Source organism: Salvia splendens, chromosome 15 (assembly GCF_004379255.2).
Source record: "Salvia splendens isolate huo1 chromosome 15, SspV2, whole genome shotgun sequence".
Taxonomy (NCBI): Eukaryota; Viridiplantae; Streptophyta; class Magnoliopsida; order Lamiales; family Lamiaceae; genus Salvia; species Salvia splendens.
In genome coordinates, this window is record NC_056046.1 from 19,801,657 (window position 1) to 19,828,848 (window position 27,192).

A 27,192-nucleotide genomic window follows, 5' to 3' on the forward strand; every position below is an offset into this window, starting at 1 on the left:
GATAGAGCATTTGTCAAACATTGGGACATATGATAGTAAAAAAATTATTATTAAATATCAGGAAAATATAACATAATAAACCATAGGAGAGGCTGTTAGAATGTAACTATGCCGCCGACAGATATGTTAGAATCACTAACATCAAATAATTTTCCAACTATACATAAATATATCAATGACGAAAAATCCAAAGATTGCTATTATCTAATGCCTAATTAGTCTATGTTTTGCTAGGGAAAAACACCAAACAAACTTTGAAAAGACTCGTTAGTTACGAAGCCAATTGCTCAATTTTATATATCAACATATATATAAATATGCTTACGATCGTTGTAGAATATTCTATAAGATAAAGTTATAAATATCAAATTTGAGGAATTAAATAATATTGAAATTCAAATAATAAAAATGGTGAAAAATAATATCGATCCTTAATTGTTCAAAATTTGGTTAACTATAAATTACTTTGCCGTGTGAATATAGATAAGCCAATTCTTGTCAACACGAATACAGGTAAAAAAAACATGCCTATATTATAGTGGTAGGTAAGCAGTCCTAAATCGCCATAGATTATTTTAATTAATTCGTGTGGAACCTACTCACCTTAAATTAAATGTTTGCTCATAGATAAAACGTATACTCCATTTATTAAATAAAATAGATAACTCTCAAACGTTTTATTTTAATTAATTAGACATCGATCGAAACCATGCAAATTATAGTAAATTAAATGTTTGTTCATAGATATGGCATAATTTAAACTAGTAAAACTGATAAAACACCAAATTCTAGTAACTTTCAATAATTCCATCTCCATGATACAAATGATGTAAAAAAATTACAATCGTTTCTAGCTAGTGTATATAGTATATATACTACCTACCAAGTAATTAAAATAAAATCTTCTAAATCAAGATTTTTATAAAAATCTATAAAATCTCCTCAAGAAATTACCATGTAAAGCATAGAGCATGATCGTGATCTCTTCATCGCCGCCGTCGTAGGACTCCCTTAGCTGGTGGTTACGGTGCTTGACCACCACGTCGACAGGGAGGACTGGGCGGCGGCATAGGGGACACGTGGCGGAGTCCTGCTGCAGCCACGTGTCGACACATCCTTTGTGGAAAGTGTGTTTGCATTTGAGCTTCCTCACCTCGTCTCCTTCTTCAAAAGGGGAGAGGCAAACGCTGCACTCGGCAGCGGGGAAGCCTGATGTCCCCGCGGCCGAGTAGCGCCCTGAGGGGGCCTTTTTGTCGACGATTTTGAGGAATTGATCGGTGGTGATGGAGCAGCGGGCTGAGGCACAGGCGGCCCCACGGACGAGGATGGCGAGCTCGAGGAGGAGGACGGAGAAGAAGAGCATGGCCATGGTGTAGATCTGCCCAAGGATTTGAGATAGGGATGCCATGGTGATGGTGTTTTGTTTGTTTCTAAGTGATGAGGGTTTTTGCCCATTTATACCAAGGGATTCCAAATCATGACTTTTGAAAAGTCATGAAAATTGTCTATTGTAAGGTTTTGAGTATTAAAAGGTCTACTATAAGTGGGGTGACTATTCATGAGATCAAATTTCTATTTCACCAATAAGTACTGTCGTCGTCAAATTTTAAGTGGAGCACTTAGTTGTTGATAGGAGAGGTTAGCAGTATTGTTTTGTGCGTTAAATAAAGAGAGAATAATGTAGAAAGAATAGATTTCTATTTTGGGAAGATGTCATTTTTAGTGGGACATCATATAAAAGAAAATGTATCACTTTGAATGGGACAGAAAATAGTCTATTCTCTTCATCCCCTAAAAATATAAATAATTGAAACGGCATGGGTTTTAATGCAAAATTTGTAAAGTAAAAGAGATAGAAATAAAAGTGAGTTAGTTATAAATGAATCACACCTCATTAAAAAGAAAGAAATTTTCTACAAAAGAAAGTTTCTATTTTTAGAGGATGGACAAAAAATGAAAGAATTTTTACTTTTTTCGATTGTGGTTATTGTAATAAATTCCGGAGTGGAGTGAATTTTTGAGATTGAATATACCATATTTGAATTTCCTTGATGCTACTGTATATATGAACCGGTTACATATAATATTTTTTAATTTACCAAATGCACATCAACCATAACGATTGTGAAATACTGTAGAAAAAATTTATACTACTACCTTCTTTAAAAAATAGTCATGTTCTATTCAATTTGTGTCATCCACTAAAAATTAATCTTTGTCTATTCATGTAAGTTTCTTTTTTTTTAACGAGACGGCCTCCTTTTTCACTAACAATACTTTAATCATTTTATCTATATCTCTCTTATTTTATTCATTTTATCGATTAATTTTTTTTATGAATGGAGTTATGTAAGTAAATACATGTTGTAACCATATTTTCGGGTAGGTAGAATAGATGACGGGCCGAAAGAGTAAGTTTAGGTTACGGTTTACCTAAATTTGTATTAAAATTACTACTATTTTTTTTTTTGAGGTCCAGAGACCGTGAGACCTTGAAATATGGTCCAAGCTTAGAATCAAGAGTGCGACCACAACTATTATTATGTGTCAAAATTAACAATTTAAGAATTAAGATCCATAAACTAAAATTAGTTTAAATTTATATATTTTGGAAATGAGTTAAATATAAACACGTTGAAATAATAAATGAACCCTACCCTTGCGTTAATTATGATTATTTATTTATTCTTGTAACTACGTCCATCGTAAAATTAAATCCATGTAACGTATGCTGCTTTAGTACAAGATAAATATTTGAAGGAGTTGAAGCAATCCCACAATTTTCAGTTTTGAAATGAAATTGTTATACATCAATTTGTTCATACAAATATGTTTGTTAACCCAATTTGTTAAATCTTATGATAGTTTGAATAGTTCATTTAGCAGCAGCTCCACTTCACATCCAGTCAAGCTTTATGTATCACCTCGCACTGTAAGCCTAAAATATTAGTACTATGATAGTTTAATTAAATAGTGATTGATGCTTGTATAGAAATGTTATTGAGATTCATTTTTTGCAGGTGAAGATATACAATGGCATTGTGAAATTGAGGTTGATAAATCCAACTGGACTAATCAAAGGAATAGCCTATAAAGATATTCATAATGTTCTTGAACATGAGTTCAAAGATCATGAAAGAGGGTCACCACCAATAACTTAATCCTGATTTATGGACTAAAAACGGAGGTTGATTTATTTAAATTTGTTGGTGTAAATGTAGGTATTGGGATATTGTATGGACCAGGCCAGAGATTGGCAAAAGTAATTTTGATAAGTAACTATCCACTACTCTAAAATACTTATGTCATCATAGAAGAAGAAAAGAGTAATTTTTGGGTTTGGTACAAGTGCAGGCTGGAATGCACAGAATTCAGGATTATTGCACAAAGTGATGAACAAGTTGAAGTTTCATTCATCAAGAGATGGAACGTTACATTAGGTGATAATCTCGTCCCACTCAATGTGGACAAGAGGTACTAGTGTTTTATCATACAAATTTGTTATTATTTCAAGTCGTAGTAGTGAATTTTGATTGTGGAAAGCAGGTACATAATGTTGCGCGGAGATTCAGGGTTCTACTCATACGCAATATACGAACATTTGGAAAATTGGCCGGACCTTGACATAGAGGAATCAAGAATCGCATTCAAGCTTGATCAAAAGATGTAAGATCAATCCATCTTAGGTATTGATGATTCGAATTAATGTGTATGTTTATCTAGGTTTAACTACATGGCGATTTCGAAGCAGAAGCAGAGGATGATGCCCACAGGGGCTGAGAGGGCTGCTGGTAAAGTTCTTGCTTATAAAGAAGCAGTTCTCATAACAAACACCACTCATCCCATCCTCAAAGGTCAGGTACGCATCATCCTTCTCAATTTTCGGCAACGAATACTCCATTTTGTTTGATATAATCCCAAATTGTGGATGTACTTAGGTGGACGACAAGTACCAATACTCGTGCGACAACAAGGACAACCACATGCACGGATGGATGGGCTCCGATCCCCACATCGGATTCTGGGTCATAACACCTAGCGATGAAGTTCGAGTGGGTGGTCCCATGAAAACCGACCTTACTTCTCATGCCGGTCCCATTGCCCTTGCCGTAATTAATTTTTTCTTTTATAATATCTTGAATTTTATCCTTTTTTCAGAAAATTTTGAATTACCTAAGTTAAAATTGTTATGCAGATTTTCTTAAGTAATCATTACATGGGACCTCATTACGGTATTAAATTACGCGGCGGAGAGCATTGGAAGAGGGTTTTTGGCCCCGTTTTCATATACCTCAACTCGGATTCGGGTAATGATCATCCAACTTTGTGGAAAGATGCAAGAAACCAGGTTATCTTTTTCACTACTCCATTAAATTTAGTCACAAACAAATATCCACTTCCTGTGATACACCATACATATATATACTACTCATACTCAGATGTTGAAAGAAACAAAGAAATGGCCGTATGATTTCCCGTCTTCGGCTGACTACCCTAGTGCGAAGCAACGAGGACAAATCTATGGTCGCTTGCTCATATACGACCAGTATATTAGCACTCACCTAATCAAAGCAAGATCAGCTTATGTAGGATTGGCTCCGCCCGGAGATCAAGGATCTTTTCAAGATGATTCTAAGGTAGTATATCAATCTTATTTTTTCGTATCAATACTTTTTTCTAATTTTTTTTATTTCTATTTTGTTAGAGCTATCAATTTTGGACACGGTCAGATAAAAATGGATTCTTTACCATCGAACATGTTCGCCCCGGAACTTATAATTTGTACGCTTGGGTTCCCAGAGTCATCGGGGACTTTAAATATGAAGATAATATTGTCATGAATCCAGGTATGCAGATTTTAAGATTTAAGATTATTTTGTTGTTATGCATAAAATGAACTTGTACCTCCGTGTTTAGGCAGTAAGATTGACATAGGTGACATTGTGTACAATCCTCCAAGAAGTGGGCCCACTCTTTGGGAAATCGGTGTTCCTGATCGAACTGCTTTCGAGTTCTATGTCCCGGATCCGCATCCTGGGCTTACTAACAAGCTATACATCAATCACGTCGAAAAGTAAGATCAAGCTTAAGCCCACCAGTCAATTTCTTTTCTATTCCTATAAAATCATCATATTATCAAGAATTGATGTATGAAAATGGCCATCACCAAACCAAATTAAATAAAAACTGACTTCTCGAAAGCTAAAGGTTGTAAGTTTTCTCACACAAATGCAGGTATAGGCAGTATGGCTTATGGGACAGATATACAGATCTTTATCCTAAAAACGATCTGATTTACAACATCAACGATAGTGATTATAGAAAAGACTGGTTCTTTGCCCATGTTACAAGGTATAATAATACAGGCTCTCTATATCTTCAGCAATTGTTCCATTTAGAAATACTCCTACGAAACATGTCAACTTTACCATTTCATCTGTATGTTCATTGTAGATTCTTTAATTGTTCGTCATTTCTGCAATCATTTTGCAGGAAATCGGGCAACAATAAATACAAACCTACGACATGGAAGATTCTATTTAACTTAACGAATATCGACAACGTTGGAGTCTACACACTCAGGATTGCCCTAGCATGTGCCAACTTGGCGAATATACAAGTATAAAATGAATGCATAGATACTTATTTTCGTGACACAAGTTATTGACCAGCATGCTTGATCATATTAATCTCAGGCATGGATCAACGAGCTGAAGACTAGCACGCCCCATTTCTCAACAGGGAAAATAGGCCGAGACAATGCAATAGCAAGACACGGGATTCATGGGAGGTATTGGTTGTACGGAGTGGATATAGCAGGATCTCAGCTTGTGGAAGGGGAAAACACCATCTATCTTAAGCAAGCAACGGGGAATAATCCTTTTGTTGGTGCTATGTACGATTATATTAGACTCGAAGCTCCCTCTCAACAAGATCAAGACTAATATTTAACACATACTCTCATTAAAGCAGTTTATTTTCACAAATTTTTAGCTACTCTTAGATGCCTAGATAACTAAAATTTATAGCACATGTTTGGTAGACATTTTTGTTCATAGAATTCCATCCCTAGATGAGTTATCTACACTACCAAACATGCTTTTATTATACTATTACCATGAAGTTTAGGAATTAGCAAATCATGTTATGATAACAATTTCACTTAATATAGTGTGCGCACAATAGAAATATTTCAATAATCCATTTCTTAACTGTCGAAAAAAATGTGCTGTCAAAAATACCAAACAAATATCACTGTAAAAACAAACTTGCTATAAACTCAGATTCTACAGCTTGAAATAAGAAGCATATCCAGAACAGAAAAGGCCTTACAAAAGACTATCTCTTCTCAATGGTCACCAGGCAAAGACTTGATGATGTCCGAGTCACCTATGTTGAAGGGAAGCAGTTCATAACATTAGGAGTGCTAAAAATGCATGCTTCAAAGATACCAAGCAATATGAGATCTTTAAATACCTGGATCGACTATGCTTAGGCATGAAACACGGAAGTATTTCCCACAAGCTGTGCCCAAATCGACATTGTCTGGTGTGGCATAAGTGAGTCAGTAAAAGATGAACAAACTCAAACTTTAGTTTCTTAAAGTGACTTTAATCAAGCAAAACTCAACTTAGATGAAAACAAAGCTAAATTGTGTGCATACTACTATTTTAGCAATGATCGAGGGGAAATTGCAAAAAAGTCGAACTAAAGATAGTTCGAGAAACTTGATAAGCTAAATGTTATTGGCATATATCTATTAATCTATAGGTGTGATGAGGTAAAGGAATCATGGCCTAGAAATGAAGTGGAGACAATGGAATCTAAATGCAATTGCAAGATTCAATCACAATACAGAGTTGATCACCAATGTACATACAACAATGCAACACAAAAGAAGGATAGACAAAAGTAGAAAATAAACAAAAGCTTGAATTCACATATGTCTAATGCAATCTTGTGTGCTAGACTGAAACTATAGGAAATTAAAGTGATCACCAACATAACCAGTGTGCTAGAACATTAGAACTATCAAATTCAGCAGAAAAAATAGATAGTAGCATAATGAAACAACGCAATATCAATGCTCTCCATTTCTGAAACAAAACTACCACAGCAAAAACAGTACTGATAATAAAAAAAATAGGAAAAACTAGTAAACTCACTTCCGTTGTAGTGGTGAACGCCAATTTTTGCAAGCATGGCATAATACTCAATCTCCGATTTCCTCAACGGCGGGCAGTTGTTGGAGATCAGTATCAATTTTCCTAAATCAGGTTCACCGAATTAACCATTAATCACTAATACAAATAAAATTAAAAAAAATCGCCAAAATAAAATCAAAATGAACTGAAGTAGAATTATAAACACACTCACACAACCTTTGGAGCTGCGGAGAGTTTTGAGCACGGTTTTGTAACCAAGCGTGTATTTCCCGCTCTTCATCACCAGAGCCAATCTGTTGTTAATGCTCTCATGAGTCTTCTTCTGCGCAATTAGAAATCAAATCCAAAATTTGTGAAATGAAAAACAACGAAATCGAACGCTGAAAAATAGGAGCAGGTAATTGATTCTAGAAAGAGGATATCATACAGTCTTCTTCGCGGCCACCATTGTTGCGGAGAGTTGAGCTAGGGCTTTGCGACCGAGGGGAGAAAGCTTGGTATTGCACAGCGGCGCAGTGTACTTTGCCGGCTAGGTTTCTAATAGGGGTTTTTCTGGCAAGGAATTTCGGATCCAAACTGATCGACCCGGCCCGTGTTTCTTCTTTTTTTATTTAAATTGCAAATGTTATTTTCTTTGTTTGTTAACTTTTTGAATATTATTAGTATGTTAGTAATTGATAAATTTTAATCAATTTAAACAGTACCATCTTAGCTCTCCACAATATCAGTAGAGAACAACTAAAACATTTACTAACATCTCTCCTATTACACTTATAACAAATAGACATGTGGAATTTTGTTTAACAATAAAAAAGAGGACTTAAATTCCAACTCTTTCTAATACATCTTCTATTACACTAACTGATGGTTGGGCGAATTTTTGATGGTAATAAATGCGGGTAAAAAATATATAGATCACGACACAAGGAATTACGTGGTTCGATTTACTGAGGTAAATCTACGTCCACGGGAAGAAAGGAGGGCAAGATTGTATTGCTTGATCTGGTTTACAGCTTACAAATACAGACTTGCTATATGTTATTTGATGTCTAGAGAGCTTTTTTTCTTTTTATCTGATCTAAGTTCTATTTATACATTGAACTAAGATCGTGGCTTACATCACCACTAACTAGGTCGTGGATGTCGTGGAGGTCATGAGATCCTGCATGGGTCCACTATCTCTTTGTTTGGTCCGCTATCCTGCATGAGATCCTGCATGAGTTGACACCACTAAATAGATCGTGTAGTGGAGGTCGTGGAGGTTCTGCATGAGTCCACTATCTCCCAGTTCGGTCGAATACTGAGACCGAACTGCTGAACTATTGCCGAGCAGCTTTTGCCGATCTGAGAGTAGAGCTTGATTGGTCGGCTTTTACCGAGCTGTAGGCTGGGGCCGAACTCTTTGGTAATGCCGAACTGATACTCTTCCTTGGGCTTTGGGCTGATGGGCCGTCACTGCTATTGGGCTTGTTTAGTACGTACCCCATCACTACCCCCCCGAAAAGCGAAGTGAATCACTTCGGCGAAGCGAGTCACTTCGGCATTCTGGATAAAGGTACGGGGGAGGCTGACGTCAGGGGACGTGCCGTGCGCGTGACTGCATTAAATGCGACAGTAAAATCCGGCCGTTGAATCCTGAAAAGGTGGGATTCGAAACGGTGCGATGATTTTGAAATCTTCTCCGAATCTGATAAATACGTCCTTTCTTCATCATTTGAACACTTTTGCTATTGCTTCTTCTGCATTCTCTCTCTTTTGCGTAAAAATTTCCTTCCGCTTTCAAGAATTTCTTCAGAATTTCTTCAGACTTTCAAAGAGTAAGAACCATGTCTTCTTCTTCTTCTTCTGAGTCAGGTAGCGGTAGGAAAGGGGGTAAGGGGTCTTCTAGCCGGAAAGAATTCGGGGAGAAGACCGTAGAGTATTTTCACAGCATCTTGAGTAAGGATACTGTGATATCCCTACACGAAAAATATTTTTTTCCTGGGGGGAAGGTTGCGATTCCCGACGACCTTCATAGGGCTGACTCGCCGCCGGAGGGTTACGCCACCGTTTATGAAGCCGGCTTGGAATGCGGGCTTCGTTTCCCTCTTCCCCCTGCCTTTGTAGAGCTGCTTGATTTTTTTCAACTCCCTTTAGGTCAGGTGACTCCGAACTCTTGGAGGCACTTATCGGCCTTTGCTACCGAACTGCGTAGGCTAGATAAGGATCTGTCTCTGAGGGCAATCCTTAATTTTTTCCAGTTTAAGAGAAAAGGATCTTGGTTTTACTTGATCCCTTTACAGCCTTTTAGGGCCTTCTGCAAAACCAAGTGGCCAAAGTGGCAACATCGCTTCTTTTTTTATAATAGGACAGCGGCTCCGGGCTTTCCCTGGAGAGGGCCGAAGTCCGTGATTCCTCATCCTCGGTTAGAACCGTTGGACGAGCTCGAGGGCGAGCTCAATAAGATTCCTATGATTAGGAAGCAGTACCTGGAGTCTGAGCTCGTCAAGGGCGACTTCGTGTTCGACTCCTCGTCTTCGGACGAAGAGACTGAGGGTGAGGAATTCTTTTTTGTGCCTTACTGCTTTTGTGGCGAAAACTAACCTTGCTTTCTTGCTTTTTGGCAGTGAACTTGCTAAATAAGATTAGCCGCAAATCCTCCGAGCTTAAGGAGCCGGAGAAACAGAAGGCTACCAGCTCGGCGCCTGATGCCGAGAAGAATCCGAAGAGGCAGAAGACCTCTTCTTCGGATCCAAAAAAGCCGGAGTCCACTTCGGCAAAGGGGAAGGGGAAGACCCAGAAGCCCCCAAGAGCGCCGGAGAGAGACATCGTCTTGGCGCCCCCTTCGGAGCATGTCTGTGAGCCTTTTGCATGGCCAACGGACTTTGCCGAGGTAACTTCTCTTCTTGATTCTTTGGCTTTGCTTCTTTCCTATGTTTTTTTGGTGGCCCCTCTGTTGACTCTTTCCTTTTTCCATTTTCAGAGGAATAGCATGCTCAGCAAGCTCGTCGCAGTCGAACTCTCTAAAGCGTCCAGCGACTATGCTGAGATGCAGAGGAAGTTGGCGGCTGCTCGTCACCAGGCCGAACAGGCTAAGGCAGACTTTGAGAAGGCCAGAGCTGCTAGGATCTCGGCCCAGGATGAAGCCCAGTTTGCCAAAAACCAGCTCATCATCCAGCGAGAGCAGACGAAACGGAGGGATGTTGCCGCCGTGGTTGCCCAAGGGGAGGTTCTCCGTGCTTTCGCGGAGAAACTCTTTCTGAGCAATCAATTTTCGGCCTTTGTCGGTGATCTGCTGAAACTGATGACCGATAATGCCGAGCAGGGGCCCGAAGTCGTCCTGCCGCTGTACGGCCGAGAGATAGCAGCTCGTCTCCAGAGTCTGCCGCTCCTTGAGGAGCTTGCTTCGTCCTCGGTCCTGCTTTCTGCTGACCGAGTTCGTAGTTGCCGAGCTGACCGGGACGAGAATATGGAGGCTATCTTTGCCTCCTTAGGGCCAGTTTCACCCGCTCCAATTTTCCACGGAGAGGGTGAGACCGAGCAGCTTGATCAGCAGACCGGAGACGGGCAGGCCGAGCAAGAGGTGCTGCTGATCGGTGATGGGGGCACCGAGCAGGCTGGGGGGAGCAGGGAGGCCGAGGCTGAAGCTGAGGCAGACAAGGAGAAGGAAGCTGAACCTCACCGAGGAGCCGGAGACGAAGCTGGCGGAGTATGATTTCGTCTCCCTTCTCTTAGTTTAGTTTCTTCCTTCTTGTAAAATGGCCTTGAAGCCCTCCTTGTGTAAAAAAAATTTTTTCTTATGAATGAAAAAATTCTTCTTTCTACACTTGTGTCTTCGTATAGCTTTTCGTACTCTCTTTTACTCCTGTTGTGGTTTACTACCTGCTCAGTAAAATGAAATGCCGAACTGACATAGCTGCTTTGTATTCTTAACTCTTAAGGAGCTGGAGGTACTTCACTGGAAGCGGCTGTACTCTTCCGCTTTAGACGAAGCTGAGAAAAAAGCCATAGCTGACCAGATGAAGAATGACGAACTCTTGGCTTGTTTAGTGAAGCTGGAGGCCGACAATAAGGACTTAGAGTCCGAAAAGAAAGATCTGGAGGCCGAGCTGAATACTGCCGTCGCTGAGAGGACTGCGTATGAGGATTTCATCTGCAGGCGCGGGGGAACGACCATCTCTGAAGTTCAGGAACGAGTTGACGAACTGTGGGAGGAATATCATGTACTCCGGAGGAACAATGCGCTGGAGAGCTCGGCTTGCCAACAAGTCGTGAAATCATTGCGGCGCTGGGCTTCTCGGTACGACATCATTCTTTCCCGGCGTCCCTCAAACGAGAGATTCCTTAGGCATTTCCCGCCAACAGATGGTCGCACTCCAGCTCAAACCTCTGATTCACTTGCTCAAAACCCTACTCCAAGTCAGCAACGAACTCAGGAACAACCGGAGACGTCAAGACGAGGACGGACTGAAGTTCGCAGAGGAGCGGTGACTATGAGTGAGCAAGATCGGCAAATGATTCGTGAAGAGACTCTTCGCCGCCGAGGTGCTAGAGCTTCCCGGGCTCAGGGAAGAGGCGGTAGGTCGATTAGAGCATCTCGTCGACCTGCTTATTCTTCAGCTGCCCGGAATGGCTGAACTCGGCTTCACGAGGATTTTGTGAATAGATGGCTCAACTTTAGCAACCATGGACAGTAGAATAGTCCTTTGTAATGGCGTAACGCCTTCTCGTAGGGCAGCAGAATTATATGCCGAACAAGATTTAATAAATGAAATTTTCATTTCGCTTCTATCACTGCGTATTTACAGCTCAGCGAAAAAATTTCATCGTGCTCGTCCTCGGTCTTATGAAGTAAACTTCTTTGACCGGACTCGTCCTCGGTCTTATGAAGTAAGCTTCTTTGACCGGACTCGTCTTTGGTCTTATGAAGTAAACTTCTTTGACCGGACTTGGTCCTCGGTCTTATGAAATAAACTTCTTTGACCGGACTAAGCTTGTGTCCTAATTTGGCGAGTTTTATCGCTCGGATCGGACTTTCCCTTGTCCTAATTTGGGGATCGGACTTTCCCTTGTCCTAATTCGGCGAGTTTTATCGCGTGGATCGGACTTTCCCTTTGTTGCAGTTCGTTTCAGACGAACTGCTTGTTTCTTAAGCTGAATTGTGGTCTTGTATCCTCCTTAGAAGCTTGGACTCACAATTGTCTTTAATACATGTTCTAAAAAGGGGATCAGCCTTTAAAGAACAAGATACCTCAGTAACATTTGTAAGAGACGACACGCACATAGACAGACAAAACGCACATAGACAAATAAAAAAGACGAAAAACAAGTAAAAAACAAAGAAAGCACATACCCCTAGGACCGAACTAGACACAAGACTGACTGACCGGACTGTCTCTTACAAATGGAACTTCTTGAGGTTGGAAATGTGCCATGTTCGGGGTACTTGTTCTCCTGACATGTGGGTCAATTTATAAGACCCTTTGCCGAGGACTTCTGACACCCGATATGGACCTTCCCATGTGGGTTCGAGTTTGCCCAGCTTTTCTGCTGGGCTTACTTCATTGTTTCTCAAGACGAGATCTCCCACTTGAAATTGCAGCTTTTTCACCCTTTGGTTATAATACCGGGCTACTTGCTCCTTGTACTTGGCTGCTTTTATGCAGGCCAATTCTCTTCTTTCTTCGGCAAGATCTAGTTCGGCTCTCAGTCCGTCCTCATTCAGTTCTGCTGAGAAATTAAGAGTTCGGGGACTGGGTATGCCGATCTCAACCGGAATCACGGCTTCAGTGCCGTACACCATCGAGTTCGGCTCCGGTGTGACTTCGGTCATTTCGCCTGCCTCTGACTCCGGCTGCTGTGATTGCTATGCTTGATGGTGCCGATCTGATTGCTCGGCACTTTTAAGCGCAATCTGCAAACACTCTTTTGCTCTCTTTTGATCACCTCGGATGACCGCTATCCCTGGGCGGTTTCTCAAGATCGAGACGTGGTCCGAATCTGCCTTGTACCGGTGCCCTTTGAATTCTTTCAAAAGGAGTTCGGCGAGGAAGCCTCTGATCGCTATGATCGGGTTTCTTTTTGTCTCCTCCAGATGAGCTGTCTAAAGACCGTTTTCGACGGTCTGCCTCATCGGCACGAGAAAACTGGTCCGCAATGTCCCACATCTCTTGAGCTGTTTGCGGACTGCATTCCACGAGCTTTCTGTAGAGAGCTCCGGGCAGGATTCCATTTTGGAATGCCGAAATGACAAGTAGATCATTGAGATCATCTACTTGTAGACATTCCTTGTGGAATCTCGTCATAAAGTCGCTGATCTTTTCGTCGCGACCTTGACGTATAGAAAGCAGCTGAGCCGAAGTGATTCGGGCTTCCGCTTTCTGAAAGAATCTCCTATGGAAAGCATCCATTAGATCTCGGTAAGATCTAATGCTGCCTTGGGGGAGGCTATCGAACCACCTTCTTGCGTTCCCGATAAGCAGCTCGGGAAACAGCTTGCACATATGGACCTCATTGAGACCCTGGTTCGCCATGTTATACTGATAGCGTCCCAGGAAGTCATGAGGATTCACTAACCCGTCATAAGTCATCGACGGAGTTCGGTAGTTCTGTGGCAAGGGAGTTCGAGTGATATCGTCCGAGAACGGAGTCTTCAATGCTCCGTACATGGCGAACCCGACATCTCTTCGGTATGGAGGAGATGGAGTTCTCCTGTGATTCCAGTACCGAGGAGGAACAGGAACATGTCGGGGTTGAGGATTCTTCTTCCTGGAAGACACGGCACTACTGCGGTAGTGACTTTCATGTCTGGATGAGGAGGGAGAATCCACCGTTTTCGTCTCCGGCTTTTGGCCCTTTTGCAGGAAAATTAAGAACTCTTCCTGCTTCTCGGCCAAAAACAACTTGACAGCCTCGTTCAAATCGGGCTGCTGGGAAGACTCGGTGCGATGAGTCTTTGAGCGGCTTGTTCCTTCTCCGTGAGAACTGGAAGTAGATTTCTCCCGAGGCTGTTTTCCAGACCTGCGGGCTGGACTAGCTTCCTCATGGTTATCACGAACGGTATTATGGGTGTTACGTGATCTGGTATGCATTTTTTTGGTGGGAGAGGATCAAAAACTCGCTTTTATCACAGATTTGGTTCTCTGTTTCCCACAGACGGCGCCAGTGATGGTTGGGCGAATTTTTGATGGTAATAAATGCGGGTAAAAAATATATAGATCACGACACAAGGAATTACGTGGTTCGATTTACTGAGGTAAATCTACGTCCACGGGAAGAAAGGAGGGCAAGATTGTATTGCTTGATCTGGTTTACAGCTTACAAATACAGACTTGCTATATGTTATTTGATGTCTAGAGAGCTTTTTTTCTTTTTATCTGATCTAAGTTCTATTTATACATTGAACTAAGATCGTGGCTTACATCACCACTAACTAGGTCGTGGATGTCGTGGAGGTCATGAGATCCTGCATGGGTCCACTATCTCTTTGTTTGGTCCGCTATCCTGCATGAGATCCTGCATGAGTTGACACCACTAAATAGATCGTGTAGTGGAGGTCGTGGAGGTTCTGCATGAGTCCACTATCTCCCAGTTCGGTCGAATACTGAGACCGAACTGCTGAACTATTGCCGAGCAGCTTTTGCCGATCTGAGAGTAGAGCTTGATTGGTCGGCTTTTACCGAGCTGTAGGCTGGGGCCGAACTCTTTGGTAATGCCGAACTGATACTCTTCCTTGGGCTTTGGGCTGATGGGCCGTCACTGCTATTGGACTTGTTTAGTACGTACCCCATCACTAACCTAAAGGAGATAAAATTCCAACTTTCCCAAATTTCATTCTAGTTTTCAAATACAAGAGAGAATAAAATAAATTATGATAAAATTTATCATCAAACTTATAAGTTGGTATAATACAGTGGTTTCTCTTCTTTTCGTTATTTTATACCGAACTTATAAATATACTTTATTTTTAGAGACCATCCACTACGCGTCCCGCGCCGGGCTCGCGTTTCGTCCCGGAGGGACGGGTCCTCCGCGGGACCCGTTGCAACGATCATCACGTCCCGAGCCCGCGCCCGTCTCGTCCCGTAGCCCGTAGACGCGAGACACGGGACGCGCCGTCCCGCCACGCTCCCGGGAGACGTGTCGCGCGCCCGTTGCTTGCGTGGCCCGCGAGTGGGCGTCGTCACGGATGACGCAATAATTCATTTTTTAAAAAAAAATTCGAATTTTAATAAATAAATAAAATAATTTTCAAACGGTAATATTACCGTTAATTTTTTATTTTCCTTTTTTAAATTTTTTTTACTCTATAAATAATCATATTTCATAGAGTTGTAATGTTGTTTTAATTTTAAATTATGTCATTTTTATTTTTTAGAATTTTAATTATGTATTTTTTCCTTTTTTTTAAGTTTAAGTTGTAATGTTGTTTTAATTTTAATGAATTGTTTTTGTTTAAATTGAATTGGGTTGGAAAAAAAATAAAAAATGAAATTGAATGAATAGTAATTAAGGGACGGAATAAGGGACGGAGCGTTGCAGGTTCCGTCCCTTAGTTAAGGGATGGAGGAAAAAAGGACAGTGGGACCCTCAAATAGTGGTCAAATAGTAGTTAAGGGACGGTATAAAGACAGCGTAGTGGATGGCCTGACAAATTTCCATACCAACACCGTACTGAATTTTTTTTTTTTTTTCTCTAATTTCTTCAAAGTAACACCGTACTGAAATTTGGTATACCTGACTTTCAACATTAATGAAAATAGAATTTGATGAAAATAGAATATGTGAGTTTTTATAATATTATTTATATTTTTAAATTTAAAAATATAATATATATTTTATATTAATTATATTTGTATATCACAATATATTTTATAATTTAAAATAAATAAAATATTAAATTTATATTTTACGTTATATACCTTAATTTACTGTATATACCGAATTTCGATATGCCACGGTATACGACGCTATATGAAAATTCATACGGTTATCTTGCCGAAAACTTTCGGTATTTTTTCCCAACCCTAGTTGGGAGCACGACAAGGTGTACTCTTTTTCCTTTAATCGTGTCACCCCTTCCCTTTATTTATTTTCTCTTTTATTTTCCCCCGCTTTAATGATACTCTATCCGTCCGCGAATAGGAGTCTCGTTTTTCTATTTTGGTCCGTCCGCGAATATGAATCCCAGTTCATAATTACTATAAGAGTGAACTACATAAATGATACTTGATCTTTCACTTTCGCACAAAATTGGTACCCGGTCTTTATTTTATATCGTTTTTGGTACCTATAAATCACATTTTTTGTACCTGATGCAATTTTCATCCCAAAATTGCTCTCTAAACAAATACTCCATCCGTCCAAGTTTCTTGAGTCGTATTCTTTTTTAGGTTGTCCTAAGTTACTTGAGTCATTTCTCATATTCCATTAATTTTTGTCTACCTAACTTTTCTTAACATTTCTTAAAACACGTGTCAGAATGAAAATGTTCTTAACATTTCTTAAAACACGTGTCAGAATGAAAATGGACTCCTATTCATGGACCGAGGGAGTGCAATTAATCCCACTAAAATTTAGTTACTATCTAAATAAGCTTATCCTCAGTGGCGGACGCAGAAAAATTTATTGGCATGGGCTAGATTGAATAATTTTAGACAATGCGAAAGTTATTTTTATTCAGTTTTTAGTTATTTTAGTAAGGATGACTTAAAATGATCTAAAAATTATCCCTATGTTCTTAAAATCCAAATTTTTAAAAATGAACTTATAACGAACTAAAAATTACTCCCACGTTATCTAAAAATGACAGTTCCTCGCTGGACACTACATTTTCTATTGATTAAAAACGCTACAAGATATGTACGTTACGAATCATTGAAAAAACTCATTAAATATACGCAATGAAAAATCTTTTAGTATAAAAGATATGGAGTAATATATAACAAATAGATTAAATTTTATATTAATTCAATGGACTAATGAAAAACGAAATATCTTTTAGTTTTGACCATTTTTGTGAAAGTACTTCCTAAATTTCTAATCGAAACAAATTGAGGATGACACTCTTATTAATATTAAAAATAAATAACTTGTTATATAAGAGATTAAAACATCTAACAAGTAATAAGCCGTTTAAATATAAATGCACTCCATTGAGTAAACAAATTTTAAATCTTTTAATAATTATTTCATCAAGTTTAATTGATAAAACTATTAGTGTAAGAAATTAGAATGCTAGATGAACGTGTCTAACACGCGAGGGAAATAGCGTGAAAAAGGCTTAAGAATTTTCTTAAATAATAATTTTATACTCCAATTAAGTAAATTTGGTTTGCTTCTTCTTCATCAAACGATTGACAGCCATTGTTGAGAGTTGATACTTCTCATTCTCTAATTTCAAATTTCAGCCCCTTCCAACTAATCACTTTTCAATAATTTAATCTTTAATGACACATTTTGGCAGGGGCTAAACATGATTTTCAACCAATCTGGAAATAACAGTAGTAGAAAAAATGATTAAAAATATCTTTTGGGAGGGGCTTAAGCCCCTTAGCCATTCTTCGTGTGTCCGCCAATGCTTATCCTCTCATAATAATTTATGGTCTAAATTAGCTTTATAACTTAAAATTCATGCAAATATTAGGAAACTTTTTAATACTATTATATTTTTAATGTTCTCGTTATTTGGAAAAAGATTCAGTAAATATTTCGAACTTTTTAAATGCTTTAATTGTGTGTTTACACTAGTATAGTAGTATTATTTTTAATACTCTCTACATAGAAGGTTAATTAGTTAAAAGTTTAAAATTTTCATTATGCTTTTCTTTACTCTAAAAATGAACTATTATCAATTACGAAAGTCAGCTTTTAGGTTTAAGAAGGAAAAAGTAAATACAAGGAGTAACAATTTTTAACAAAGATTCAAGTCAATTATAGAGGATTTTTTGTGTGGAAATTAATTTTTTTAAAATTATACTTCTTATAATTTGTTTCCAATTTTAATGTTACAACATAAAACACTTTTTCTCAACTATAATTTATTAAAATATTAAAATAATTATTTAGATTTGGCCATTATCTTTTGAATCATATCATAAATTAATATGCATTTGAAGTGATTATTTATAATTTTAATTTTTCCATCCAAAGATTTTTCCATAATATTTTATTTTAGAAGTACATAAATAAAGGCAAAATAAAAGGTTGGAAATTAGTTAATCTATATACAATTTTAAAAATAGAATATTATCAAAAAGATAATTCTTACATTTCACATGAAGCTTTTATAAATTATATTGTAAAACTTTACTCCATCCGTCCCATAAAAATAAGGACTTTGGATATGGCATGAGTTTTAATGCAAAATTAGTAAAGTAAGAGAGATGTATTATAAAAAGAAAAAGTAATTGAACTTACCTTATAATAAGAGAGAAAAAGGTAAAAAAGAAGCTATTTTTTTGAACGAATAAAAAAAACATTTTTATGAAATGGATGAAGTATTTAATTTAACAGATATCCATCTAGTAATACTAGCATATTGACGGTGGGGATCAGCTAACGGTGGGGATCAGCTAAGGCATAAGCTAAGCCATCACATAATACATAATGAAAAATAGACATGTGGAATATATTTATAAAACTAAATAAAAGACTTAAAGTATAAATAAGTATAATGCATCTTATGCTACACCAATATTAATTAGACACATGGACAATCTTTAATATTGACTAAAGAGGATTAAAACTAAAACCTAACCTACCTTTACATAAGATTTCACCGTATTCATCTCTTTTGGCGTAGAACCAAATTTTTAATCCGTCGCTGCAATCGCCGTTGTTTTATGTCGATATCAAAAGGTAATAACTTTCAACTAATGTTTATCACTTTGAATAAAACAATTTTAGACTAGTTCTTTTGTCTCAATATATGGATTTTGCTAAAAATCTTTGAAGCTAATTTATAAAACCATCAGGGGAGCAACTCATAAAATATACAGTAGTATAATACAAATAGTACAGTAACTATTTACATTATTTGAGTTGTAACAGGATTGGATTATTAGCACATGTCTTCAAAACTTTAATGACATAACAAAATAAAATTAGATACATATTTATGTTGTCTAGCTTTTAACGTTGTAATGGAACTACTATCTCAAAGAAATTAACATGGAGTAAAAGAAATAGCTATTGAATATACGATTTTTTCTTTTGCAGATATGGATGACAATGTATTAGAAGACCATATTCCTAAGATAGGAATGGAGTTTGAAACAGAAGTTGAGGCATATGATTTCTATATGAAATATGCTAAGGTAACAGGTTTCGGAACTCGAAAACTATCTGCTCACAGAGATCGAATTACGGGCAACATCTTGGACATTAGTTTTTGCTGTTGCAGGGAAGGTTTTAGAGCAACAAACAATAGATGTGTTACAATTAAGAATCCTCGTCCTGAAATTAGGTGTGGATGTAAGGCTTTGATGAAAATCAATTGTAGGTATAGTGGAAAGTTTCGGATTGTGAAGTTTGTCGAGGAACACAACCATGATTTGTGTGATCCGGAAAAATCTTACATGTTTAGATGTTTTAGACAAATGTCTAATATTCAGCAAACACAAGTTGATGTTGCTCAGAGTTGTGGGTTGGCTCCAAAGAAAATAATAGATGTAATGGCAAAGGAAGCAGGCGGAATACAACATCTTGGTTTTACTCATATTGATTTGAAGAACTATTTGAGAACTAAGAGGACTTTGGAGATTAAACAAGGAGATAGTGGAGGTGTTTTACAGTATTTACAGAGGATGATAAGTGAAGATCCACATTTTTACTATGCTATTCAATTGGATGTGGAAGATTTAATTACCAATATATTTTGGACCGATGGTAGAATGATACAAGATTTTGGTCATTTTGGTGATGTTGTTTGCTTCGATACTACATATAGAAAACATCGAGATGGCGGACCAATTGCTTTGTTCGTCGGTGTAAATCATCATAAACAAACAACTGTGTTTGGTGCAGCATTATTGTACGACGAAACAATTGAAACCTTTGAATGGTTGTTTGATGCATTTGAAGATGCTATGATGGGAAAACGACCAAAAACCATTTTAACGGATCAAGATCAAGCAATGAGCTCTGCTTTAGCTTCCAAGTGGCCATCAACTTACCATCGCTTGTGTGTTTGGCATATTTTTCAGAATGCAGCAATTCATCTTTCCAATGTTTTTGCGAGTTTCAAGAACACCTTTGCAGCTGATTTTAGTCATTGTGTGTACGACTTTGAAGAAGAATCAGAATTCCTTGATGCATGGAATGAAATGTTGGAGAAATACAACCTACAAGATAATCAATGGTTGAAGAGAATGTTTTCTCTAAGAGAAAAATGGGCATTGGTTTATGGAAGAAATACATTTTGTGCTGATATGGTTTCTACTCAACGAAGTGAGTGCATGAATGTTGTTGTGAAGCATTATGTAAATTACAAAAACAATATTGTCGAGGTGTTCCATCATTTTCAAAGGTTGATAGATGATCGTCGTGAGAAAGAGTCGCCAGAAGATTTCAAGAATGCTCAAAGTTCTCCTGTTATGACATTTCCATTAGAAATATTGAAGCATGCGGCTACCGTATATACACATAAGATATTTGCATTGTTTAGTGAGGAGTTGAGGAAGACAATTGAAAGCAAGATTGAAGGTGAGAGTCAACTTGAAACTTCTGTGATATATAAGGTCAGACCATTTCATCGGGCTAATGAACATATGGTCACATATGATTCCATTGAAGGTTCCATTTTTTGCAGCTGTAGAAAGTTTGAATTCTCAGGTATTTTATGCTCACATAGTCTAAAAATCTTAACATTTATGAATGTTGTTCAAATACCCGATAAATATATCTTAAAGCGATGGACCAAACATGCAAAGGGTGGAACATCAAGAGTTTGTGATGTAGGAGTTGTCACTGTTGATGAAAAAATAAGAAAGAAGCAGCGGTATAGAGAGTTGTGTAACTCTTTCATGCGTGTGGAAATAAAAGCAGCTGAGAGTGAAGATAGCTACACTTCTGCTTTAGATTGTCTCTTGAAAATGGAAAACAGTGTGGATGGAATGATAGGGAAGGCAAATAATGTGACAATTGAGGCAAAGGACGGAGATGTTGTAGTTGATGATGAAACCAATGAAAGTCAAATTAAAGGCTTGAAACCTAAAGGGAGAGTTACATATCATTCATGTAAGAGGCCGAAAAATGCTTTGGAACAGGCTATTAGTAGAAAACGAAAACCAAAGCCAAAAGAAACAAAGAGTGGTTCGTAACATGCTTCTTCTACGCAGGAATCTGAAGAGACTACACTCATTAATGAAGACTACTGGAACGTGACATACAGTGCTTTTGATCCTCAAAGAACATCATAATTTTAGTCTAGCAATGCTGCAAGTCAGCCATCAATGAAGAGCAAGTCATTTTATTTTGGCGTTGTTGCAAAGGATAAATTTTATTTGATCTTTTCTGTTTGGCAGACTTGTGATAAGTTTTGATTAAGATTTTTGTGGGAGTTTCATTTTTAATTTAAGAGTTGCATTCTGATATTATCAATTTACCTCTACATGATTGTGTTTGACTCATTTATTCTATTGTTTTAACTACTTTTATTGTGTTGATAGGAACATTCTGTTTGGGGTGTTAATATTTGCAGCTTCTCATTCTGATAAATGATTTTTTCTTGATATCAATCTGATTTCTTTCTACAGATCAAATAGCATGATTTAGGTTTTATTATTGAATGGATGGAGTTGAGTTAGCAGTTCAGTGTTTGGCAAATCTGTTTGAGGTGTTAATATTTGCAGCTTCTCATTACTAAATACGATTTCATATTTACCTCTTAAAACATACCACTAGTATTAAAAAAAACAGTAGCAGCAGATGATAAAAAAAGACATTAATTACATGGAATTAAAAAAGTATGTATAAAACCGTGGGAGAAGGAAAATTCAACATCTTAACCACAAATACTTGGAATTGGCGTTAAATGAAGGGGTTTTCTAACTAAAATAGTGAACGGATGTTAGTTTTAATCCTCTTTAGTCAATATTAAAGATTGTCCATGTGTCTAATTAATATTGGTGTAGCATAAGATGCATTATACTTATTTATACTTTAAGTCTTTTATTTGTTTTATAAATATATTCCACATGTCTATTTTTCATTAGTGTATTATGTGGTGGCTTAGCTTATGCCTTAGCTGATCCCCACCGGCATACTGATAACTAAATTTTGATTAAAATTTCGTTTAACTGTTTCCCAAAAAGGGAATAAATAAAATGAAAAAATGTGATGGGAAGTTGAGAACTATATTTGACTGATTTTTGTACAAATAGAGATGGAACGACACCGTTTGGTGCACAGCACAGTTCCCATACCCGTACAAATACAATATAAATCCTCTTCATCGCACCGCTGAATTTCAGAAGCTAATTTCGCAATGTTACGCAGGTATCAACGTGATTCACTCCATATATGAAACGAATGATTGTTTTTTTTTTGTATTCTGATTAATTTGATTGAATCAAGGGTTTTTGTTTTTAATTTTCATTCTCGTTGTTAAATTTTGTTGGGCAACGATTTTGTAGGTCACTTACACTGCTCGCATCCCGTAATTCATTCAGTAGGCTTCCATTTCAAGCTACAACTCAGGTGTCCATTCAATTTTGTTGTATTAGTGTGCCTGTGTGTCAATAATTAATAAAATATGATTATTGCTGATGTTTGTTTCTGCTGCATTATTATGAATTTTCTCGGAATCTGAATTTGCTTTAGGGTATTGACTAGGATAGAGAAATGATGCTATTTTAATAAACATATCTTTTAGTATTATTTTTAATTTGGAAAGACACAGCAAATCTTTATGTTCTGGTAATGTTTTTTCAGTTTCTGATTGATGGTATATTGGTGGAATAGCTTTGATGCTATGTATGAGTGATGCATTAGTAAGAAATTGTAATGAGGTAAATGAATGGTTTTGTTTTGGTGAAGATTAGAAAGTAAAACATGAATTAGCACAAAAAGTGTAGATATCAGATTTCCTTGGCTTGCTACTTTCCTGAAGCTCCCTAGATGTATGTAGGGGGTGGGGGGTGTATGTCGGCATCTAAGTTACTAGTCTGATTGTTTAAGTTGTTTTCTTCTAAAAATTGGTGTAATATGCAGATACCTTCATACCTTTCTTCGAGAAGGGAATTTTCTGTTTCTCCGAAGAATGGACCAAAGAAGCTAGATCCAGGAAGCAACACCCCTGAACCTCAGAGCCGTGTACCAAAGATTCTCACTGGAGGTCTTGCGTTGGGCTCTGTCCTCCTGGCTGCGTACTATTATGGTGCTCTTGATGAGTACATTGGGAAACAAAAAGAAAGCATCAGGGAATACACCAACGCTGGGATTGGTGATAAGGCTACGGAGGCGTTTCCAGGACAAAAAGACACATACAATCCAGCTAGTGGGATGATTACTGTGAGTCCTGAGAACAGCTCAAGGCAATCAGGTGAATCAAGTCCCCTTGTGGATCATGGCAAACAAGATGCTGAAACACATGCAGAGCCACATGTTCCAGGAGACTCGATGAGAACTGAAGAAGAGAAAAGTTTTCAAGAAAAACGTGCTGCAGTTGAGACACTATTGAATGTCGATCATGTTGAAAGTGGCGATATTCCTAATGTTCCTCAAAGCAGCTCATTATCAGGTGATGAAACTGGTAAACCGGCTGAAGAAAGTGTTGATCTGAAGGGCCTGGGTTTGGGAGTTGATGAGCCAGAGCGCAAGGAAACCGAGACCACAACCACTTTTACTTCAGCTGATAATACTTCTGCAGACTCTGTTGTAACATCTGTACAAAGCAAGCCAACCACAACTGATGACATACAAGGGGTAAAATTTTAGTTTAGGCAATGTTCAATTTCTCTTGCATTGTTTTCATTTTTTGTTTTCTGGTGGATCATTCAAGATTTCTTGTGGTGCAACTTTTTCTAGGTTTTCCAGGATGGTATAGCACAAAAATCTGATTCACTCCTCGACGATTATCTATTAAAAGACAAATCTGAAGAATTTGCTTCATCTTCATCAAAAAATCATGAGGTTAATATCTGCTAAATAGTTATGAAGAAGATTTTAGTGTTGTACTTGTTTATTAAGCAATAACCTCATTGCTATCACAGAAGATGGATCTTTTAACAGATATACTTTTTACATCTGATATTGAACTATTGAAGGGCACTAGTTCCACAGTAGAAGATGCCCATGGTGGTTACATAACAAATGATGGGAACCTGATTATTGACTTCTTGCAAGCCATACATGCTGCTGAACAAAGGCAAGCAGAGATGGACGCTCGTTCTTTTGCCGAAGAAAAGAGAGCAATGAAGGTCAGGAGACACACACACACGCACACTCACTCATGTAGTTTATTGAAGTTTTACTTTTCAGTTGCATTGTGATAATGTCTCATTGGGAGGACTTCTTTTTAAATGTCATGACTTGAGTTGTATTTATACTTGTATATCATACTTTATGTTTCACATAACAAGTTCATCTACTCTTCAGGAGAAATATGAAAAGGAACTTAAGGACGCACGAGTCAGGGAACTCATGTATGCTGAGAGGGAAGCCATTTTGGATAAGGTTCAAACTTCTTCCTTTGGCTCCCAGTTGAATGTAATTCAGTGTGCCTGATGTCTTTTCTTATATCTTCATTGCTTCGTTTGTCACAATCAATCTGGTGGAAAAATTATACTACTAGCATTTACCCCTCCTTTTTCTCATTCATTTTGCTCAAAGTAGTAAGCAAGTTTTACTCAGATCTCCCGATTCATTGTGTATGAATGCATGCATAAATTATTCCAGGTTTTTCACTTTTCTTTTAACTCATCTACTCTGTCCTCAATTTGCACCGGCCTCTGAGTGCTTAAAAAGTGTAATCTGTGTGTCATGATTTTACTCACATGTTGTGCTTGAAAATCAAAAGTAATTCACATCCGTAGTTAGCTGAGGAATACCTTGGAAAGAAACTGCTTCTGGAAGTGGAATATCTTCATTCCAGACCAGAAACATAATAGGGGGGCCAGAAAGATAATAGGGTTCTTTGTTCTGTTTGAAGCAAAATTAGTTATCTTGCCCCTGAAATTGTTCGTTATTGAAATATTCACAGGAATTAACAAAAGAACGGGTTAAAGCAGCTGCCACACTCAAATCTCTTCAAGAAACATTAGAAGAGCAACTCAAAACTGAACTTGAGCAGAAGGTATCAACGTAATGTTTTAGACAATACTCTATGAAATGTAATTTTTTCGACGATGTTGATCTACCGATTCAATTTCTGGAATTCTATGTGCAGGAAATGGAAGTGGAACAAAGACTGAAGGAAATGCAAGATATAGCCAAAGCTGAACTGGCTGCGGCAATTTCAAGTGAGAAGGCTTCCCAGATTGAGAAAATGGCTGAAGCCAATCTTCATGTATGATACTTGCTAATGTTGATTTCATTGTGAAGTCATTAAACCTCTACCAAAAACTTTCAATCATAAGTTAATGACCCTTCCCATTCTATGCAGATAAATGCGCTGTGCATGGCATTTTATGCGCGCTCTGAAGAAGCTCGCCAGAGTCACTCTGTGCACAAGCTTGCTCTGGTAAGTGTACACTTCCATATTAGCTATTACATGCTTCTAGATGTGACCCTGAATCTACTTTACTCTTAGCTTATTGGCCGTTATTTTCTTAGCTGAACATGAATCTAACTTGTCTTTCACCTCTTTGTTGTTCAATCAAGATAAAAGTAAACAGTTTTTTTATTAGAGCAAGTGTATGAGCTGGTATATCATAAGTCATGAAAAAAGCGAGAGAAGAAGTGAGTAAAACTGTAAAATAGCACTTAAAATCAAATGCAGTGTGTAACTATGCTTACAATGTTTTCCTATTCCTTAGAAGGTACAACATGTTTTGGGCTGACCACTGATATGATGTAACTCAGCCAACTGATTTCCTTTAATCACGCATGTCGCAGGGTGCACTGGCACTGGAGGATGCACTATCCAAAGGGTTGCCAATTAAAAAGGAAATAGAGACTGTCCGCGATCATCTTGAAGGCATTGACAAAGACTCACTTATACCTCTAGTTCTATCGTCACTTCCTGAAGACACTAAAAAATATGGAACAGATACCCTGTCCCAATTGAATCACAAGGTGTGTTTGTCTATTCAATGTTGATTTTACCCATTGCAGATGCTTTTATTGTAAATGCACCCAGCGTGTGTGCGCGCGGCATGGCTTCGAAGAAATTTACAGTGTATATCTCATATTTTTTGCAGTTTGATGCCATGAAGGGGACACTGAGGCACTTCAGTTTAATCCCACCTGGTGGCGGAGGGATATTGTCACACTCATTGGCTCAAGTTGCTTCTTGGTTAAAGGTGCATTTTTAGCCTTGCAGTTAAGTGCCCTTACTCGGATTACAAAATACAACCTCACAACTATGAATATTTCATTCCGAATTCAGGTTAAGGAGGTTGATCAGTTGGGCGAAGGAGTTGAATCTGTCATAACCAGAGTCGAGATTTTGTTAGCTCAAGGCAAACTATGCGAAGCTGCAGATACTCTTGAGAACGGGGTTAGAGGCAGCCAGGCAGCAGAAGTCGTTACCGATTGGGTCAGGCGAGCTAGGGACAGAGCCATCACAGAGCAAGCTTTGACGGTCTTGCAGTCCTACGCCACTTCTATCAGCTTAACCTGAACCCACCAACATGTCAATGTTCGATTTTCTGAAGCCACAAAGGTTCGTCTCCAGCCTATAAAGTAACTCAAAACCAAATGCAGCGGTTTCTTTCCCTTCTTTATACTGTTGTACGGCTCCATGAAAAATAAAGTCCTAAATTTATTTCCAGAGACTACATAATGTGTGAACTGGAGCTTACCTGTGACTTCTGATGTAGAATATTTTTGCGAAAGGTGACTTCGTTATGTGTATCGTTTGTCGTGTTTATTCGGTCCTGGTTCT

The 27,192-nt window shown here is 38.1% G+C and overlaps 5 protein-coding genes across 6 annotated transcripts; 3 read left to right on the forward strand and 2 right to left on the reverse strand.

The window, feature by feature from the left end:
• Nucleotides 1-919: 919 nt before the first annotated feature.
• Nucleotides 920-1,369, reverse strand: LOC121766835 (E3 ubiquitin-protein ligase RNF167-like). Its single transcript, XM_042163071.1, has one exon. It carries the CDS (start codon nucleotides 1,367-1,369, stop codon nucleotides 920-922), a length of 450 nt encoding a protein of 149 aa, XP_042019005.1.
• Nucleotides 1,370-2,937: 1,568 nt separating this feature from the next.
• Nucleotides 2,938-6,056, forward strand: LOC121767785 (rhamnogalacturonate lyase B-like). Its single transcript, XM_042164112.1, has 10 exons — nucleotides 2,938-3,666; nucleotides 3,724-3,859; nucleotides 3,939-4,109; nucleotides 4,196-4,348; nucleotides 4,440-4,637; nucleotides 4,706-4,847; nucleotides 4,918-5,074; nucleotides 5,236-5,352; nucleotides 5,494-5,620; nucleotides 5,697-6,056. Exons 1-10 carry the CDS (start codon nucleotides 3,554-3,556, stop codon nucleotides 5,943-5,945), a joined length of 1,563 nt encoding a protein of 520 aa, XP_042020046.1. The 5' UTR covers nucleotides 2,938-3,553; the 3' UTR covers nucleotides 5,946-6,056.
• Nucleotides 4,916-7,753, reverse strand: LOC121767786 (60S ribosomal protein L30). Of its 2 annotated transcripts, XM_042164114.1 has the most exons (6): nucleotides 7,594-7,753; nucleotides 7,383-7,488; nucleotides 7,167-7,268; nucleotides 6,478-6,546; nucleotides 6,334-6,390; nucleotides 4,916-5,051 (listed from the first exon to the last, which is right to left on the reverse strand). In XM_042164114.1, the coding sequence occupies exons 1-5, from the start codon at nucleotides 7,612-7,614 to the stop codon at nucleotides 6,350-6,352; spliced, it is 339 nt and encodes a 112-aa protein (XP_042020048.1). In that variant the 5' UTR covers nucleotides 7,615-7,753; the 3' UTR covers nucleotides 4,916-5,051; nucleotides 6,334-6,349. The 2 variants fall into 2 exon arrangements, with proteins under 2 accessions (XP_042020048.1, XP_042020047.1); XM_042164113.1 differs by lacking the exon at nucleotides 4,916-5,051 and having other exon boundaries at nucleotides 6,190-6,390.
• An 11,613-nt stretch (nucleotides 7,754-19,366) lies between these two features.
• On the forward strand, nucleotides 19,367-21,466 carry LOC121766836 (protein FAR1-RELATED SEQUENCE 5-like). The gene has a single exon (XM_042163073.1). The coding sequence runs from the start codon at nucleotides 19,367-19,369 to the stop codon at nucleotides 21,464-21,466; it is 2,100 nt and encodes a 699-aa protein (XP_042019007.1).
• Nucleotides 21,467-22,528: 1,062 nt separating this feature from the next.
• LOC121768531 lies at nucleotides 22,529-27,161 on the forward strand. The gene is made up of 12 exons (XM_042165066.1): nucleotides 22,529-22,643; nucleotides 22,781-22,844; nucleotides 23,358-24,071; nucleotides 24,174-24,278; nucleotides 24,413-24,565; nucleotides 24,744-24,821; nucleotides 25,348-25,440; nucleotides 25,534-25,653; nucleotides 25,750-25,827; nucleotides 26,202-26,381; nucleotides 26,507-26,608; nucleotides 26,695-27,161. Exons 1-12 carry the CDS (start codon nucleotides 22,633-22,635, stop codon nucleotides 26,926-26,928), a joined length of 1,932 nt encoding a protein of 643 aa, XP_042021000.1. The 5' UTR covers nucleotides 22,529-22,632; the 3' UTR covers nucleotides 26,929-27,161.
• The last annotated feature ends 31 nt before the right edge of the window (nucleotides 27,162-27,192 follow it).

Excerpts from the sequence above, each read along its gene's own strand:
- LOC121767786 (XM_042164114.1), bottom strand. The coding sequence starts at position 7,614 with ATGGTGGCCGCGAAGAAGACT. Across the intron at positions 7,269-7,382 it reads AACTCTCCGCAGCTCCAAAG|GAAAATTGATACTGATCTCC; the intron begins GTTGTGTGAGTG and ends AACCTGATTTAG. Across the intron at positions 6,391-6,477 it reads CCTAAGCATAGTCGATCCAG|GTGACTCGGACATCATCAAG; the intron begins GTATTTAAAGAT and ends CCTTCAACATAG.
- LOC121767785 (XM_042164112.1), top strand. The coding sequence starts at position 3,554 with ATGTTGCGCGGAGATTCAGGGTTCTACTCATACGCAATATACGAACAT. Across the intron at positions 3,860-3,938 it reads ATCCCATCCTCAAAGGTCAG|GTGGACGACAAGTACCAATA; the intron begins GTACGCATCATC and ends GGATGTACTTAG. Across the intron at positions 4,848-4,917 it reads TAATATTGTCATGAATCCAG|GCAGTAAGATTGACATAGGT; the intron begins GTATGCAGATTT and ends CTCCGTGTTTAG.
- LOC121766836 (XM_042163073.1), top strand. The coding sequence starts at position 19,367 with ATGGATGACAATGTATTAGAAGACCATATTCCTAAGATAGGAATGGAG.
- LOC121766835 (XM_042163071.1), bottom strand. The coding sequence starts at position 1,369 with ATGGCCATGCTCTTCTTCTCCGTCCTCCTCCTCGAGCTCGCCATCCTC.
- LOC121768531 (XM_042165066.1), top strand. Across the intron at positions 24,072-24,173 it reads CAACTGATGACATACAAGGG|GTTTTCCAGGATGGTATAGC; the intron begins GTAAAATTTTAG and ends AACTTTTTCTAG. Across the intron at positions 24,566-24,743 it reads AAGAAAAGAGAGCAATGAAG|GAGAAATATGAAAAGGAACT; the intron begins GTCAGGAGACAC and ends TCTACTCTTCAG.